Genomic DNA, 16,843 nt, shown 5'->3' on the forward strand with positions numbered 1-16,843 from the left:
TTTACAGTCATTCATTTATTACAACTTGTGTCTGTGAATCTAAATAACAAGCAAAGCTTTATGGACATTATTTCATTTAAGTCAGAAACATTTTAGCATTTTTATGAACAGTGACATTATTTTTTTAGACAAAATGGCGAATGAACTGCAGTACTAATTTTGCAATAAGTATAAAGACATTTTGTCATATATTTTTTATAGGAACGAATTAAATGCGTCAATTGAAACAGTATTATATGATGTGTTCACCTGCCATATTCTATTGGCTCAACTGATCTAAAAACTGATGTTTGTTGGGGAAAGGAAAATTCCAGTCAAATTTAAAATAATAATAATAAATAAATTAAACCTAGATATAACACAGAAATATAAGAAAAATAACCATTTGGAAAAAATAAATATAATATATTAAATACATAAAAAAGAAAAGGAAAATAAAATGATAAATAATGAATATATATAAATGAATATATTGTCATTTTTTGTGTGTTTTATTGTGAATAAAATGCCCATCTATTCCCAGCAGGCTTCACAGCACAACTGCCCCGTTAAACGAGACAAATACAGAGCGATGGAGGCGCTGATTACAGGAGGAAGCTTCTGAATTAAAGGGGACGGAGGAAGGCAGGCAGGCAGGGGGACATGCGGGCGGCTTGCGGGGCTGCAGGGAGGAGCGCCGCGCTGGAAGCGAGCAGCAGCGTCGCTTGATGCATCAGAGGAGGCTGTGAGTGAGGAGCAGAGAGCAGCTGATTCAGGAAACTCCAGGAAGAGCTGAGAGGAGGCCCGTCTGAGCAGGTAAGATGCTACAATCTGTTCAATCTGGGTGAAAACAGCAAACAGGACGAAGTTTTTTCTGTTTTAGGTTTTAAAACATGAACCGGGACGTTTTCATGAAACTGAAACTGAATTTAGATGCACCAGTGCTGCTGACAGACAGGCTACTGTAACATACTGCAGGCTACATATGAATCAGTCTCTACAGGTTTTAAATGTTTAGTTTTCCAGTAGAAAAAGTTTTATTCTCTACTTTTACGGCTGCAAAGGGAACAAGAAATAAAACAACACGCCAAACATGTGTCCATTGTTGAATAATTTATTTAAAGTACAAACTGCATGTTGAATCTGGCTGTAATTAAAATCTGTCAGGCCTTAAATAGGACTGCTCCCCTCCAGCCTAAATTAGAGGCCCCAAGTCGAGGCCCGGTGGCCCCACCCAGCCACAACTGGAACCTGGTGTTTAACTCTGTGTGGGGGCCGCAGAGATACACCCCAAAAGTAAACTTCAGAAGTGTCTGAGCATCCCGTGTGATGAACTGGGGGATCAGGAGACACCCAGTTAGAAACCCACAGCATGCCGAGTGGGACTATTAGGTTTATTTTTAGCTTTTATTCTGTGAAATTGATTATGTTTTATTGTTCCTTCAGCAACGACTGTGATGGAAAATTGGATGGGAGGTGAAAACCTTTTCTCTCTGCAGCCTCACTGTGAATAAGATACATAAATTAAACCACAATAATGCACAGCTCTTTATTTTAAACATAACAAACACAAATATATATAATCTTTAACATAATGTGAACTGAATGTCTGCATTTCTGACTGTAATACGTTATTTTATCAATTTGTTTCATGTTGGATTTATGTTAAAGTGCACTACAGCATAACTTTGAAAGTAAAAAGAAATAAAAATATCAAATTAATCCGAATTCTAACCTGCGGGGTCATGACCCCACATTGAAGGTGTCTGTGTAAAGAAGATAAATAATTTGGCTATGAAGTTTTGAGATACTTCACAGTTTTTCAAAACTAGATCAAAGCAGATTCAGGTGTTAGAATGGTATAGTTAAAGTCCAGATCTATGAATTTCTACAATCAGTTGAAAAGCAAGTATCATTTTTCTTCCACTTCTCAATTCTGAGCTGCTTTCTGTTTGGACAAAATTCAGTTCGCAGAATGTGGAAAAGTTAAATGGTTATAAAAACCCTGAGGAACAGATTTGACACAAATCTTACAATCATTTAGTTTTTCTATTGGTGATTATTTTTCTTTCAAAACTTCTAAAACATGAAATGTTTGTGGTGAATGTTTTATGAGACCAAAGTTAAGATGTGATAAGACTGAACCTCTTCTGCACAGAACAACATCAACTCTGTGGTTCTTCTTTCCTCATAAACTGAACACTGAATGATGTTTGTGTGTTTAAATAACTCAGAGTTTTCTTCCATATTTATTTAGTCAAATTTACTGCAATTATTACTTTTTTTTTTAAACTGTTTATAATAGTTTAAGACAGGGGTGCTCAAAGTGTGGCCTGGGAGCCATTTGTGGCACTTGACCTGATTTTTTTAGGCCCCAAATGCAATTTAAGATGTGAAGACATTTTCTAGTGAAGTCTTAGAAACAACAAAGTTTTTATCCTTTGATTATCAACTTTTTTATTTTTATTTATAGTAAATAACCACAAATATGCAGTAATATTTACTCAAAAGCAGACCTGGGAGTCTCCAAATCTGCATTAATTTCTCTAACTTGGCTAAAATATTTGAGGAAAGAATGGTTCAAATTGTGTCTCTTTCTTTGGGAATGTTGTATCATTTTATCAGAAAATAAAAATCAGTCAACCCTCTCAGAAAAAAAGTAAACTGTAGGTGTCACTAACACACGCCTGCAAAATCTTTATATTTTTTGGCTTTTGAGTGTTTTTTAAATAATTATTTTGGGCCATATGTGGCAAAAGGTTTTAATATTAATGCTGCCTGGATTGCTACGGCTCCACATCAAACCTTTTAACATGTGGGTTAAAATCATCATGTACTCAGGAGTTAAAAAAATATATTTTCTTAAAACAAAAACAAAAAAATCCACTAGTCATGCAACATGTTCACCCCTACTAATGCAATATAACAATTAAAAATATTAAAGTGGTCAGAGTATTTTGCAAACATGATAGAATTTTATTTTTCTTAGCCTGGAAATATTTTTATCTATTTTCACCAACAGAAATTAGATTTTGGTCTTTTTTTTTTTTTTTTTTTGCTAAATACAGCAAGTATTTTCAAAGTTTTACTAATAATTTGGGTGCATGCAGATCTGCTCTGGAGAAAATACCACTGGATGTGCAGTCTGTAGTTCTGTTTACTATCAAATGAAAAAGAACAAAACTCGGTTATTAAGAGTCAGGCATGCTCTCCATCGTTCACCAACCAGGTTTTAACTGGATGACATTTCCACTATTTGCACACTTGTGTTTTTTCTGATGTTGTCCCAGATGAAACTTTGTCATTCTTTGTCCTTCCATTAAATGAAGTCGCTCCTTTGCACCTGAATTTCATGGCCATGTCTGTGGAGCAGCTGACTCTCATTTCACCTTTCAAGAAGAACTCGGTCTCATTCGACACATTTGCATGTCCTTTGCAACCACAAATGTGTAAAACTCAGTCATTTGCATCAGCAACTAAATGATAAAGTAAAAACATTTTGGGGTAATTGTATTCCAGGAACTATTAATTAATAACACTTTGGTAAAATGATAAAAACAGGATTTTTATAGATTTCATATGGAAACTATCTAGGATGTATAAACTAGTAAGATCTAATTTACTGCACATTTTTCTCAACTTTTCTTGCTAATTTGCAGAAAAGTGAAAGCTTTAGCATTTTACGTTAATTATGCCCAGCTTATGACTGTTGTTGTAACTATTATTGTCAAATTAAACAGCTAAATATAAAATAATATTTATCGTTCCCTTTCAAAGCCAATATGATGCCATAAAATGTGTAGACTAAAAAAATGGTCTCTATAGTACTCCACACCAAAGCAATGCAACAGCATCTGGTAATAACAGAACCCTGAAGGTTTCAGTTTATGTCACAGTTTATGCGCTTTATAGCATCAGAGATACTTTACCATTTTATATTTAGTCCTTTTTGTGTGAAATTCAACCAGCATGGTGCTCTCCAGGTGAAACTGGACTCACATTTAATGACTGGACCCATTTGACAAATCTTGGCATTCCGCCTCAGAGCCTCCTTTTATTGTTATTTTTTTCAAAATACCCTTTAAAAAACAAAAATATGGGACGTGACTCGGTTGAGAAGCTAAACTTTCATCTTCCCATTCACAGTTCAGATTCTCACATTGGTGAAATCAGAAGCAAATTAATTAAAACAGCTTACGGATTCTTCAAAATTTTGTTTCGCATTTGGAAAGCCTTTAATTAAGCCCAAAATAATACACATAGATCATATATGTAAGTATAAAGAAACATAAATCATCCAAATCTAAAAATTGGGTGAATCTTTTCTATTAATTATTGAGAATTTGATACACCATTCTTTACTAAAACAGAAAATAATAAACCTTACATTGTTTTACTGTGTTTCTAATGTAAACAAGTTTCTTGGTTGAATAAAAATAATTTTCAGATCTACCTCTGTCAGAAGGATGAATAAATGTAAACGTAACTTTTTATTCTGTTGGTAGGAACACAAAACAGTGGGATTTTAATGCTTCATATAGCCTAAAATAGTTATGTGGTTTACAGACTCATTAAAGGGCATTTCCATTTCTAAGGACTTTTGACTTCTTTCAAAAATATGCAAACCAAAACCAATTCATCTGTAAAAACTTATGTTGAACAGACATTTATCAAACAGATTTTGTAGGTTAATACTGTGAAGCATTGAGACATTATTTTTAAAAGAAATTTATTTGATATGTGAAATGTTACTAAATTTCTGAAAACAAAAATTTAGTTTTTGTTTTCCACTAGTCATGCAATAGTGGAAAACTATTGCATTTCATGTAATAGTTTTCATGTTTTTCCTTGAAATACTTTCATATAATCTTGCCTCATCTCATAATCTGAATGGGCAATAAAATAGGAATTAGACAAGAAATGGTGACCTAATATAGATCCAGGTGCCTCAGATCTTCGCCCTGCGTTCCCATGTTTGACCAATCAGATGAAATGTTGGAGCACATGGAGGGTGTGGTGAGCAGGACGGTGCTGAAAGAAAGGAAAGAGGAGAAAAAGTCAAATGTGCTTCCGAGTTGGAAATCTTGAGTCATTGTTGCCTTTTCCTGGTTTTCTCCACCACCTCTGCATTTAGCTCTGCAAACCTTTGGTTCTGTCTGATGAACAGAAGCCAGACTCTTCTGCTCTGGTGCTTGGCGTCTGTTTATCTGTGCTGCCATTATTGGTCCCTCTGTGCTATCTTTCAGTTCAGTCGAGTCTCACTAACATCACAACATCTGTTGTGATGTTAGTTGCATTTGATTTCTGCCTTGTTCATGGTGGAAACAGTTATATTGCTACCATAGGGCCCATTTTTCTGTTATGCAGTGGTTGACACTCTTCCTCTAATGTGCTAATACTGAAGCTAATTTTTTGTTTAAAGCTTTAGTATTTTTGTTAGCATTTATATATTTAATTTGTTTCTAAAATGTTTTGCTTCTTTTCTCCTCTTTTTGTTTTTGCTGCATAAAAAATTCATGTTTGCACCATGAATAATTTATATTTTTCTGCTGCAGACAGTGGTGGGCAAACTTCAGCTATTCCTCTGACAGACTACTAGCTAACTCTTTGTTTAGGGCTTTAGCATTTTTGCTAGTGATTTTTCATTTGTTTCTAGTTCTGCCTTGTTTCTCCTCTTCCTGTGTGTTTTTATATTGAATAAAACATTCATGTTTCCAGCATCTCCTTGGCTCATTTTTCTGCTAAAGACAGTGGTGGGAACTTCTGCTAATCTGCTAATGTGCTAACAGCAGAGCAAATTTTTCATTTAGGGCTTCAGCAATTTTGCTAATGATGAAAATGTTGGCCTCACTTAGTCTCACCTAAATTTATTTTTCCACATAACTTCTAATTTTCTTGGTTACTTTGTGAACTTTTACTTAAATAAAAAAAATGTAAGAATTCTTCAAGTTGTTACACATTTATATCCATGCTCTTATTTTGAAGTATGTGAAGACTTCACTCAGCATTTTCATTTCCTCTCATATTCTCTCTCCCTCTCTCTCTCTCTCTTTTTTTAGGAAACTTTATTGACCAAATGGCCACTTTACAGCACATCAACAAATGAGATACAGTATATAGAAGACAACAACAATTAAATGGGAGCCTAATTAAATTGACATATATGAATTGTTTTTAATATTATTTTTATTGTGTTTATTAACTTTTTGTTACTCATATAAATTGCCTTGTGAGCCTCTTCATGTTCTCCTCATGTTACATGGTGGATATAAACATGGTTGAATTTAGCACTTTAGCATTAGTGGAGCTAACATTCATGATTAGTGAGCTAACATTCATTATTAGTGAGCTAACATTCATGATTAGTGAGCTAACATTCATGGTTAGTGAGCTAACATTCATTATTAGTGAGCTAACATTCATTATTAGTGAGCTAACATTCATGATTAGTGAGCTAACATTCATGGTTAGTGAGCTAACATTCATGGTTAGTGAGCTAACATTCATGGTTAGTGAGCTAACATTCATGGTTAGTGGAGCTAACATTCATGATTAGTGGAGCTAACATTCATGGTTAGTGAGCTAACATTCATGGTTAGTGAGCTAACATTCATGATTACTGAGCTAACATTCATGATTAGTGAGCTAACATTCATGATTACTGAGCTAACATTCATGATTACTGAGCTAACATTCATGATTAGTGAGCTAACATTCATGATTAGTGCTTTAGGGACATCACAGCTAACCTTTTAGTTCACAAGTTATAAACATCCAAATACATGAATGTGGAAACATCAAGTCAGATGTATGGAGTCAGAACCTTTAAGGTGTAATGATTTTAGTCTAAATAAAATAGTTTCAATCTAAAACTAAAACATGCTTGAAGACTGAAGATGGAGATTTTGGTTGTTTTTTTTCAGCTGTTAGCACTTTGCCATCTAGTTCTTGGGTTTCTCTGGTTTATACAAGGCGGGGTCGCCTCAAGCTTCACTTATTTTTAGTGCTCTCTTTAATGACGAAAGATGAAACAGTGCAAATGTGGAAATTAGTGGGCAGCAAAAGCAACGTGTTATTATGAAGACCCAAAGTAGAGTTAAAAAAAAAGAAAGCCCTGGTTTCACCAGAGTAAAACACAGCCCTGAAAGCAACTGGTGGACTTCTCCTGAAATGGCCCGGAAAAGCACAGGCCGCTAAATCATACATCACTGCATCCAGTTTTCCAACTCCACCCGTCCCTCCAGAGGTTTTGGTGGAAGAGTTTGGTGCCCTGTAAACCACGGAGGACGTCTCACAGGGTGGACATCCTGTTGCAATGTCCATATGCATAAACCATTTCCAAACAGCTGCCATTTACCAAAGTCCTGCACATAAAATAATCAGCATAACCAAAAATGTATTTATTAAACTAATAAATGAAGCAATTAATACAACTAATAAAAGGAAAACAGCTATGCTCAAACATATCAATCTTCTAGTTGGAATTTTATAAAAATTTGAGGCTTTACATTTTTTTAACCACTGAAAAAACATTTTCAAATTTAAAATTATTTGTCATTATCACACAAAAATCTTTTACATGTACTCTTTTCACAGGCTAAGTGCTATCCAGACCCTTATTGGATGAACTGCATGAATTGATAGTTTCAAACATTGTTAAGTTTAAAAGCAAACCAAGACTTTATTTCTGAAGGACAACAGATTAAAGGAGTAATTAGTTGTCTTGCTTAACCTTCCAGCCATCATTTTCTTTTGGAAGGACTTTTAGACAATTTGGCCTTGGAGATGGTAAACAACTCAAAATCTGGGTGCAGTGATGAAGTCAGACCTGAACCTTCAGAGTCACATAAAGACAGTTACAAAGTTGGACTTCTATCATCTGAAGGACATTTACAGGATTAAAGGAATAATGTCTCAGCAGGATCTAGAGAAACTTATCCATGCGTTTATCTTTAGTTGCATTGATTACTGCAGAAGTAATCAATGCAGCAACAGCTAGTCCAGAATGCTGCTGCTGGCGTTCTGACTAAAACCAGGAGGATAGAGCACACCTGTTCTGCAGCCTCAACTATCTGTTGCTCAGAGAATTGACTTCAAATACTGCTGTTAGTTTATAAATCACTGAATGGTTTAGCACTAGGAAGGTTGTTGTATCGACCTTCCAGACCTCCCGGGTCTTCTGGTTCTGGTTCTGCTCTGCACAGAACCAGAACCAAACATGGAGAAGCAGCATTAATTTTTTATGCTCCTCAAATCTGGAAGAAGCTTCCAGAAAACTGCAAAACAGCAGAAACCCTGAGTTCCTTTAAGTTGGGACTAAAAACCCACCTGGTTATTAATAACTGGAACATCTTTAGTTGTAGTCTGTAGTCCAACCTTCCATCACTTTTATTTATTCTTCCTCTGCTCCGTAATGCTTCTTTCTGTTTCTTGTTTCATGTTTTCATCATGTAAGACATTCTGAAATATCCTGTAGCTGAAACTTTAATTACAAATAAACTTGACTTGAAATGTGGCTGAAAAAGCCCTTAATATAAACATCTATTGATTTATTACATGCGGTTTAAATCCATTACATGGATTATTTTGGGCTTACCAAGTCTGACTTTCAGCATCTTTATTTGAGCAGAACAATTAAAGCTTAAAATGTTTTATACTTATATTTAAACACCTCAGTGATTGTCAGATGTATTGTGAATCCGTCTGTTACTTATGCAACAGAGTCTGAATTAGCCTATGTCCTTTTTCCACTGATATATTCTCCACAAAACTGATTACACAGTAACCGATACGTTCAGTGACTCCATCCATTGGTCTCCTGTAAATATTAGTTTTTCCTTGCATGTAACCAGGGTATTCTGGTAGTCTCCCCAAGGAGGTTTATTATGATGCATTTCAGCGCTGAAAACCATCACAGAGGCTTTTAAAGGCATTAAAGCAGATGTGAAACAATAGAAATCTTCAGCTCCAGAGTGCACTCTCGTGTCATTAGCTTAAAATGTTTTGCTTGCACATGTGCAGCTTCTTGATAGATGCGTTTGCAGACAACAATACGTGTGAATCAACACACAGCTGCATGTTTGGACGGCAGCTTCACATTTTCCTCCACAAAGTCTCTTCATCCACAGCTTTTAATAGAAACTGGACAGGTTAAGGCCAACTGAGTAAAGTTACCTTCAGCTGTTATATGCTTTTATTTTGGTAACATTCTTGTCAAGGTAGCCATGGTAACGGAATTCAATTCTACCTGAAAAGGTTAACAGAAATATCCAGAAAAGGTTAACAGAAAAACGACAAAAAGCAACTAAATTTCATCTTGACTGCATAAGGATAAAAGGTTAGTAACTAGGATTGAAGTTTATCTGAGTAACTTGAAATGTTTTTGGAAACATTTGTGATTGTTTGTATTAATGATAAGAGTTGTACTGATGTAGTGGTCTGTACAAAAGCAGCATGGGCCAGTTGCAACGGACCTTTACCTGTTTGCAGTTCAGTCCTCGCTCATTTTTCTCTGTAATGTAACTCCTGATAATTCACAGAAATTTGCCTGTTCACTGATTTTTTTTCATAGAGAATGTTTTAAATATTTGAAGGAAAATGCAGCTCCGTTCAGTTTGGCTGAAGGGAACTCTGGTGCCTTTTGAATGTAAATGTGAACGCCAACCAGAACGGAGACCGATCCACAATCAGGGTTTGGTTGGTTTGACACGGTGCAGCGTAAACGTGAACCACAACAGTTGGAAATGTAACAAATGTTTTGGTCTAAAATCAAACCGAGTTCACCAGACTATCAGGTGTGAAAACAGCCTTGAGGATATTCCTCCCATTCCACTTCCAGATCCTCAAAACCAGCAGTAAACCTCCAGGGATCTGCTGGGAACATCTGGAACAATCATCTGATGAATGATGGAGTTTAGGTTTAAGAAGGAGAATCTTACATTACAGCATTTTGGTAATTTTGACTGCCTTTTGTGGATTCCCTGATAGTAAAGAACTATAATAGTAATGAATGCCTAGTCTACCCCACACTGCCCTGTGTTAATCTCTTTTCTTTCCCCGTGTCTCTGCAACTGAAGGCTCCACTCCCGGGGTGAACAGAGCGCTCATCCATGGCTTCAGCAGAGCTCAGGAATCCTGGAGACTCTTCCACTCCCAATCTAACCCTGGGAACGGAGGATGGTTCTGCTCCCGGCACAATCAAGTCCTGCCCAGTCCACGCCTCCGCCGGAGAGGAGGCGAAGAGGAGTTTTAGGAAAGGGATCGTCCGTCATAAAGACTATGTGAAGATCTCCCTGCCGGAGTCCAAAGTCAACCATCTGCCCACTGAGTGGTGGAAGACGGTGATCGCTTTCTTTTACGCAGCTTTTAACTTGGTTCTGACCACGGTGGTCATCACAGTGGTGCACGAGCGCGTCCCCCCTAAAGAGAGCAGCCCTCCTCTTCCTGATAAGTTCTTCGACTACATCGACAGAGTCAAGTGGGCTTTCACTGTGACGGAAATCAATGGGATGGTTCTGGTGGCTATTTGGTTGATCCAGCTCTTCTTCTTCAAATACAAGTGAGAACCTGATAAGCTACCGATAAAAATAGATACAAAGTTTTAGCAAGAGTTGGGTTGGCTGCAGTGCTATTGTCACTAATAATAACAATATTAGTGGTGGAGTTGAACATTTTAATCAAGTTAATTGCATGTCTGCAATTAATCAATTGCAATTGATCACTTTTTAATTGAAAACCATCAACACAATAAGCAACATCCTCAATTCAAAACCTCTTTTTGCTGCTAAATTATTGAATAAATAGGATATGAGCTCAACAACAAACATATTTATTATTTTTAATCTGTTATTTAGGTGATTTAACCATCAGATTGGTTCAAAGTGCCATTCTGCCCATTCAGCTTGTATGTAACATCTTTAAACATAAAAACTCATTTTATGTAACATTTTTAAACATAAAAACTAATTTTATGTAACATCTTTAAACATTAAAACAATTTTTTATGTAACATCTTTAAACATAAAAACTCATTTTATGTAACATCTTTAAACATAAAAACTCATTTTATGTAACATCTTTAAACATAAAAACTCATTTTTATGTAACATCTTTAAACATAAAAACTCATTTTTATGTAACATCTTTAAACAAATCCTTCTTTAGAAATGTGACATTAGCTTTAGCATCTGTGCTGCTGCTTCTTGTTTAGCTTTGAGATGCTAATTTAGGTCTGAATAGCTTTGCTAACTTATTTTTGCATAACTCGAACATGACAATAGTCTTTCCCAGAGTCGTGTCGGATCGTTTTTTGAAGCAGAAATTAACCCTTTGCAGGCCAAAACAAGCAGCTTTGTCATCCATCGCTTTTAGCAGATGTCACATGTACATCGGATCTGTGGCGTACCAGAAACATGCAAATACAAAGGTTCCGGCTGGAAATAATAAAAAAATTAAAATAATTTTAAAAAACGACAATCAATTGCTTTGTAATTAATTGATCAAAATTAACACATTAAAGACCCTGCCCTGAAAATGTCTAATGTAAAAATAAATAATAAAAAAATTATTCACATTCCTGAAAAATTTAGATTTAAAATTATTTTTATTCAACAAGGAAGTTTGTTTCAAAGATAAAATAAGGTAAGCATCTCTCCAAGGATAATACAGCAAATTGAAAATACTTATTTTTATTCAATTTTATTTAAAAATTTCATGTTAAAACCTATTTATTTATTTCTCAGTAATAAAAAGAAACAGTATTGGCTTTACAGAGGTCAGACCTTTCTAAACATTTTTATTCCCCTGATATTTTGCTGATTTTTCTTCGGTGATGAGCTTCAGCTCTCTGACACTGGAAGGCCTCCTCACCATCACCCTCATGTTTGGCTCCTTCCACAAACAGAAACATGATTGTGGAGGGATTAACTACAATGTAAAATTTACATGTTAGTAAATCTTACAATGTGTAATTTAAAACTACTATGATGTGAGATAAAATCAAACAGGTTCTGTGTCGCATCATTACTTTCATTTTTATGTTTCTTCTGACTGAAAGTAAAATTAATGTTTAGGACATTGAGCCTTGAATCTGTGGAGGAGAGTAAACATTAGGGTCATGGAGAGGAGCTCTTCCAACCTCATTACCAATGAAAAAATATCAGTGAAAAAATACAAAAAGCTGCTCAGTATATATAAAAAGAGTTTATTGCTGTAATGCTAATTATTTTCCCTCTATTCATTGCAAATGGCACAAAAAAATTTCAATTACATTTTCTTAAAATTGTAAATAAAGACAGATTTTGTTTCCTAAAACTGCTTCAGTTTAATTTCCTAACAGAAACAAACTCTTTTTGTTAAATAAATCTTTTGATAGATTCAACACTGACAAGACAAATGATATGTTTTGATTCCCCCTTATCTGTTGCTACACCCAAAATCCCAACCCAATTCCACTTTTAAAAATTGTGTTGAAGTCTACTATACATGACTATCTTACATAATATTATGCCTGAAAAAACAGTTTGGTCTTTAGAGCTGCAGAGGAAGCTCTTCACACAGTATAAAGGTAATTAAAACTTGTATAAATAACTGGTCTTACTTTAGTTCTGCAATATTTAATTTATGAATGGCTCCAGCTCTCTGCAACTTCCAGATCTAAGCAGTCATTTGCATGAAGTTATTGTTCACAGGATTCTAATAAAGAGACATCAGCTCCATGTTTGCCACTCGATAGTGAGCAGGGTTTTCCTGTCGACAGGTCCATAGCGTGCAGACGGTTCTTCTTCCTCATCGGCACGCTGTACCTGTACCGCTGTGTGACCATGTACGTCACCACGCTGCCTGTTCCTGGCATGCACATGAACTGTGCCCCCAAGGTGAGCAGAAACCATCAGCCTCCTGTAATCAGCAGTGATGAGATTCATCAGTGTCTCTGAGGAAAATGTAATCCACTGGCAGTTTGTGAGCTGAGCACAGACGGAGCGACCAGTGGCTGATCTGTTTGAGCCGCTGAAGATGTTTAAGAAGTTTTAGCTCTATTCATATTTCCTGTCATCTCTGGGAGATTTTGGAGGAACTAATAATGGAACGCCACTGTTTGATGTAGTTTGTTCATTTACATCAATCAAACACCAGGATGACTGAATCTTCAAAGAAAACAGTAAAATCTGAAACAGAACGAGTGAAGTGTAGCTGCTCTGCTAGGATCTATTGTCATTTTGTCATTTTTAAAGGGGCTGTTTTATGTAATATATATATATATATATATATATATATATATATATATATATATATATATATGTGCTGCAGTTTGCGACATTTTGCCTCACAGAGCAGCTCTCTCCCAGGACTCCCCCATTCAGCTCCTTCAGACTAGCCTGCAGCAATTAGCAAACACCTGGTGGAACAGCTGAGTTCATTATAGGAGCCACTTCTCAGTGGTTAAAAACTAAAGGGTTAATAGAAGCCATGTGGTGATGACTTCCTGAAGGTGGAGATACAGAAAGATCAGGAGTATTTAAAGAGACAGCGGCACAATTTCAAGGCCATAAAATAGGAAGCAAAAGTTATTTTAAGTCATATTTGATATATATAGTATATTTATAACAACTCAAGGTAACATAGTTTCTTGATCATGCTATGAAATGGCACTATGTGCCAGGAAAACACATAACACTGCCCCTTTAAATAACCTGCAACAATATATTTTCAGTTCATGTTCCTAAATATGAAAGATGATCTGCAACATCCTCAGATGTTTGCATTAGTCAACAAAAACAACATTTATAATGTTCTAATTTTTAGGTTTTGTAGAAGTAATTTGATGATTAGCCTTGCTGCTGATCCAGTAGTTATTATTTTGTTTTTTAATGTTCATGTCCATCAGCTTCAGGGAGACACGCAGGCCAAGATCCAACGCGTTCTGCAGCTCATTTCAGGAGCCGGCCTCTCCATAACCAACTCCCACCTGCTGTGTGGAGACTTCCTGTACAGCGGACACACAGTGATGCTCACCCTCACTTACCTATTCATCAAAGAGTGTGAGTACTCAAACGGTTGCTCTCCTAGAATAATTCATGAGATCCTCTGGTTAATAATTGATGATTCATATTGTGTACTTCCATTCTGATCACCCATTGCTCTTAATGTTGTTATGCAACCTTTTAGATTATTGTCTATTTATTTTGATTATCAATTATTCAAAGGCTGACAGACTTAAAGTCAAAGTCATTCCCCATTGGGTTGGTTAAAGTACGTTTGGCAGATGGAAAAGTTGTATATGTTGTTATTTGTTGAGTACCGCTTCACCACGATGAAAAATTAACAGCAGTAATTTGGAATATTTAGCTTACTCACTAAGTATTTAAATTTAAACTAAATATTTAGCTGTCTCAAAGCTAAATATTTAGTGTGGAGCTATTAGCTTGCTCACTAAATACTAAATAGTTAGCTTGGAGCTAAATGTTCAGCTTGTAAACAAAATACTTAGCTTGCTAATTAAATACTTAGTTTGAAACTGTGACTTTTATAAAGGAATGAATAACACATTAAAATGAATCCCATCTTATGACAGAGTAAATAACCCAAATCACTGCTGTATATTTCTGACTGTGTAACTTTATAATTACTGTGGTTCTTCTGAAGACTCTCCAAAGTCCTTCTGGTGGTACCACCTCCTGTGCTGGCTGCTGAGCGCTGTGGGCGTGCTCTGCATCCTGGTGGCTCATGAGCACTACACCGTGGATGTGATCGTGGCCTATTTCATCACGTCCCGTCTGTTCTGGTGGTACCACACCATGGCCAACTTACAGGTCAGAAAGTGTCAAACAAAAACTTTTTTAATCATTAGAGACCGGAAAAAATAGTGCAGATAATAAATTGTTGTATTCATTCAGTTATTAAGACTAACGCTGCTCTGCCACCACCACTAAAATGCTAAAAAGCTGAACAGCGCCCTCTGGTGGCTATAATACAGAGTGGCTCTAAAACTAAACTATTTAAATGTTTTCAGGTGAAAATCCATTTTGTACGACAAGGCCATAAATCCCATCTCATTATTGGGGGGGACCATAAAACAGGAACATTTCTTAAGACCAATTTTTGGGGGTCGGCAAAGTTACAGCGAAATGTAACGTAAAATATGGTTTAGAAAGTTTTTAAACCACATTCAAGCTGCAGGACCAAAAATGACTAGTGATGCACATCAAGCGTGTTTTTCTCAGTAAGCAACCTATTGAGAAATAAAACAAAAATTCAAATGTTGCTTCTATACGAGTTTTGTTCAGTCTGACTGATCTAATCTCTGCTACACCTTTACAAAAATGTAAGTTTCTAAATAAAAAAGCTTTAATGAGTAACTGCTCTTAATAAAATTCATCATAAACATTGATTTATTGAAATGGCTCCCAATACAAGTTATGGGTTATTTTAATTATAACTTAAGTTACTTTATTTTTTAGTTTTGTCATGTCCTGGATGACGGAAAACCAACAGGTAGATAGAAATGAATATCTGAGGAGTATCATAACTTAAGCGTAACATTTAAAGTACCGGGGTTTATATAGAAAAATATTCAGATTTTATTTTGTGGTTTTAAAGTCTCTACGTTTAAGGCAGTGAGAAATAAAGTCATAACTTTTAGTTTTTTCTCTCTGTTCTCGGCTCCCACGCTGAGCTGGTCCACTTGCTCAGCTCCTCCCTCCCGTTTCAAACTCTTCTAATTAACTAAAGTTAAAAAGCTAAATATGAATGAGATGTTTGCTACCTTTGACAAAAAAATCTTAAGTCTATGAAAACAGTGTAGCAGTTTTGCTAATAGGGCAGCTTATCAAAAATTCATTATTATTTTTTTCCTGAGAGAAAATATAATATCACTATGCCTTTTCATATTGATATTATTTAAATGCAAACATTTCTTTAATAATTTTTTTGTAGACTAGGTCCATCCCCCCCAATCCCCCTCCAGGATTTACGCCTATGGTGTATGAAGGAGTTATTTTAGAGTATCTACTGTAGCACTGGAGATTTTATTAATAAAGTCAGGTTTATTATATGATGTAAATGTTACTTTTGTAATTTTGTCTTGCAGACTCTGAAGTGCTCGCCCAATAACTACCTCACCAACACCTGGTGGAACCCCGTGTTCAACTTCTTTGAGAGGAACGTCCAGACGTCGGTGCCGTGCTCCTACACCTGGCCCATCAGCTGGGCCTCCAGCTGCCTGAAAAACCCCTGCAAGGCGTACTCCATGGTGCAGAGCTCACGGGAAGAGTGACCGGCCCGCCCGGAGCCACGGCCGTGTTGCTCCTCCAGGCACAAACCAAAAAACGACGTAAAAAGATCTCCACTGGAGGAAGAAAGGAACATTTATTGATTTATTTATAACATTAAGAGCTGAAAATGGTGCGTCTTTGTAAACCACACTGTCTGGTCGGTTGCTGTAATTGATGTGTGTGTCCTCCACGCTAAGTATTTTTGAATTATCAGTGTGTCGAAGCCACAGGGTGCCTTAGTGTAGATGTACCAAAGCTGCCATGATCTGCCTCTCAGTCGACTTTTATGTGCTTTGATATCATTTGTTTTGTATTAATTTTAGCAGTTTTAGTGTCATAACTATAGCCTCAACATTGTATTAAAAATTAAAGCAAACCAAATCGTGCTGGATTTATGTCGTCAATGGATTTGTGTGTGTGCGTGCGTGGGAGTGTGTGTGCCGGTGATTACATCTGAATCTGTGTGTTTGTCTGCGTACTGTCAATAGAAATCAAATTGTAGTGTTATATTTTATTATTGAATTGTGTATCTTTTTTGAAACCCGTCAAGGGACTGCAGATACAAATTATCTTATGTTTGAGCTGTATTGTCT

General features: G+C 36.1%; 1 protein-coding gene across 1 annotated transcript; it reads left to right on the top strand.

The window, feature by feature from the left end:
* Positions 1-551: 551 nt before the first annotated feature.
* Positions 552-16,636, top strand: sgms2 (sphingomyelin synthase 2). The gene is made up of 6 exons (XM_023333427.1): positions 552-795; positions 10,056-10,537; positions 12,737-12,854; positions 13,865-14,018; positions 14,623-14,789; positions 16,067-16,636. Exons 2-6 carry the CDS (start codon positions 10,089-10,091, stop codon positions 16,250-16,252), a joined length of 1,074 nt encoding a protein of 357 aa, XP_023189195.1. The 5' UTR covers positions 552-795; positions 10,056-10,088; the 3' UTR covers positions 16,253-16,636.
* The last annotated feature ends 207 nt before the right edge of the window (positions 16,637-16,843 follow it).

Source organism: Xiphophorus maculatus, chromosome 5, assembly GCF_002775205.1.
Source record: "Xiphophorus maculatus strain JP 163 A chromosome 5, X_maculatus-5.0-male, whole genome shotgun sequence".
NCBI lineage: Eukaryota > Metazoa > Chordata > Actinopteri > Cyprinodontiformes > Poeciliidae > Xiphophorus > Xiphophorus maculatus.

What these genes read in the sequence shown, in the direction of transcription:
- sgms2 (XM_023333427.1), top strand. Translation starts at nt 10,089, where the DNA reads ATGGCTTCAGCAGAGCTCAGGAATCCTGGAGACTCTTCCACTCCCAAT. An exon ending in CTCTTCTTCTTCAAATACAA is followed by an intron (nt 10,538 to 12,736) that starts GTGAGAACCTGA and finishes TCCTGTCGACAG; the next exon opens with GTCCATAGCGTGCAGACGGT. An exon ending in ACATGAACTGTGCCCCCAAG is followed by an intron (nt 12,855 to 13,864) that starts GTGAGCAGAAAC and finishes CATGTCCATCAG; the next exon opens with CTTCAGGGAGACACGCAGGC.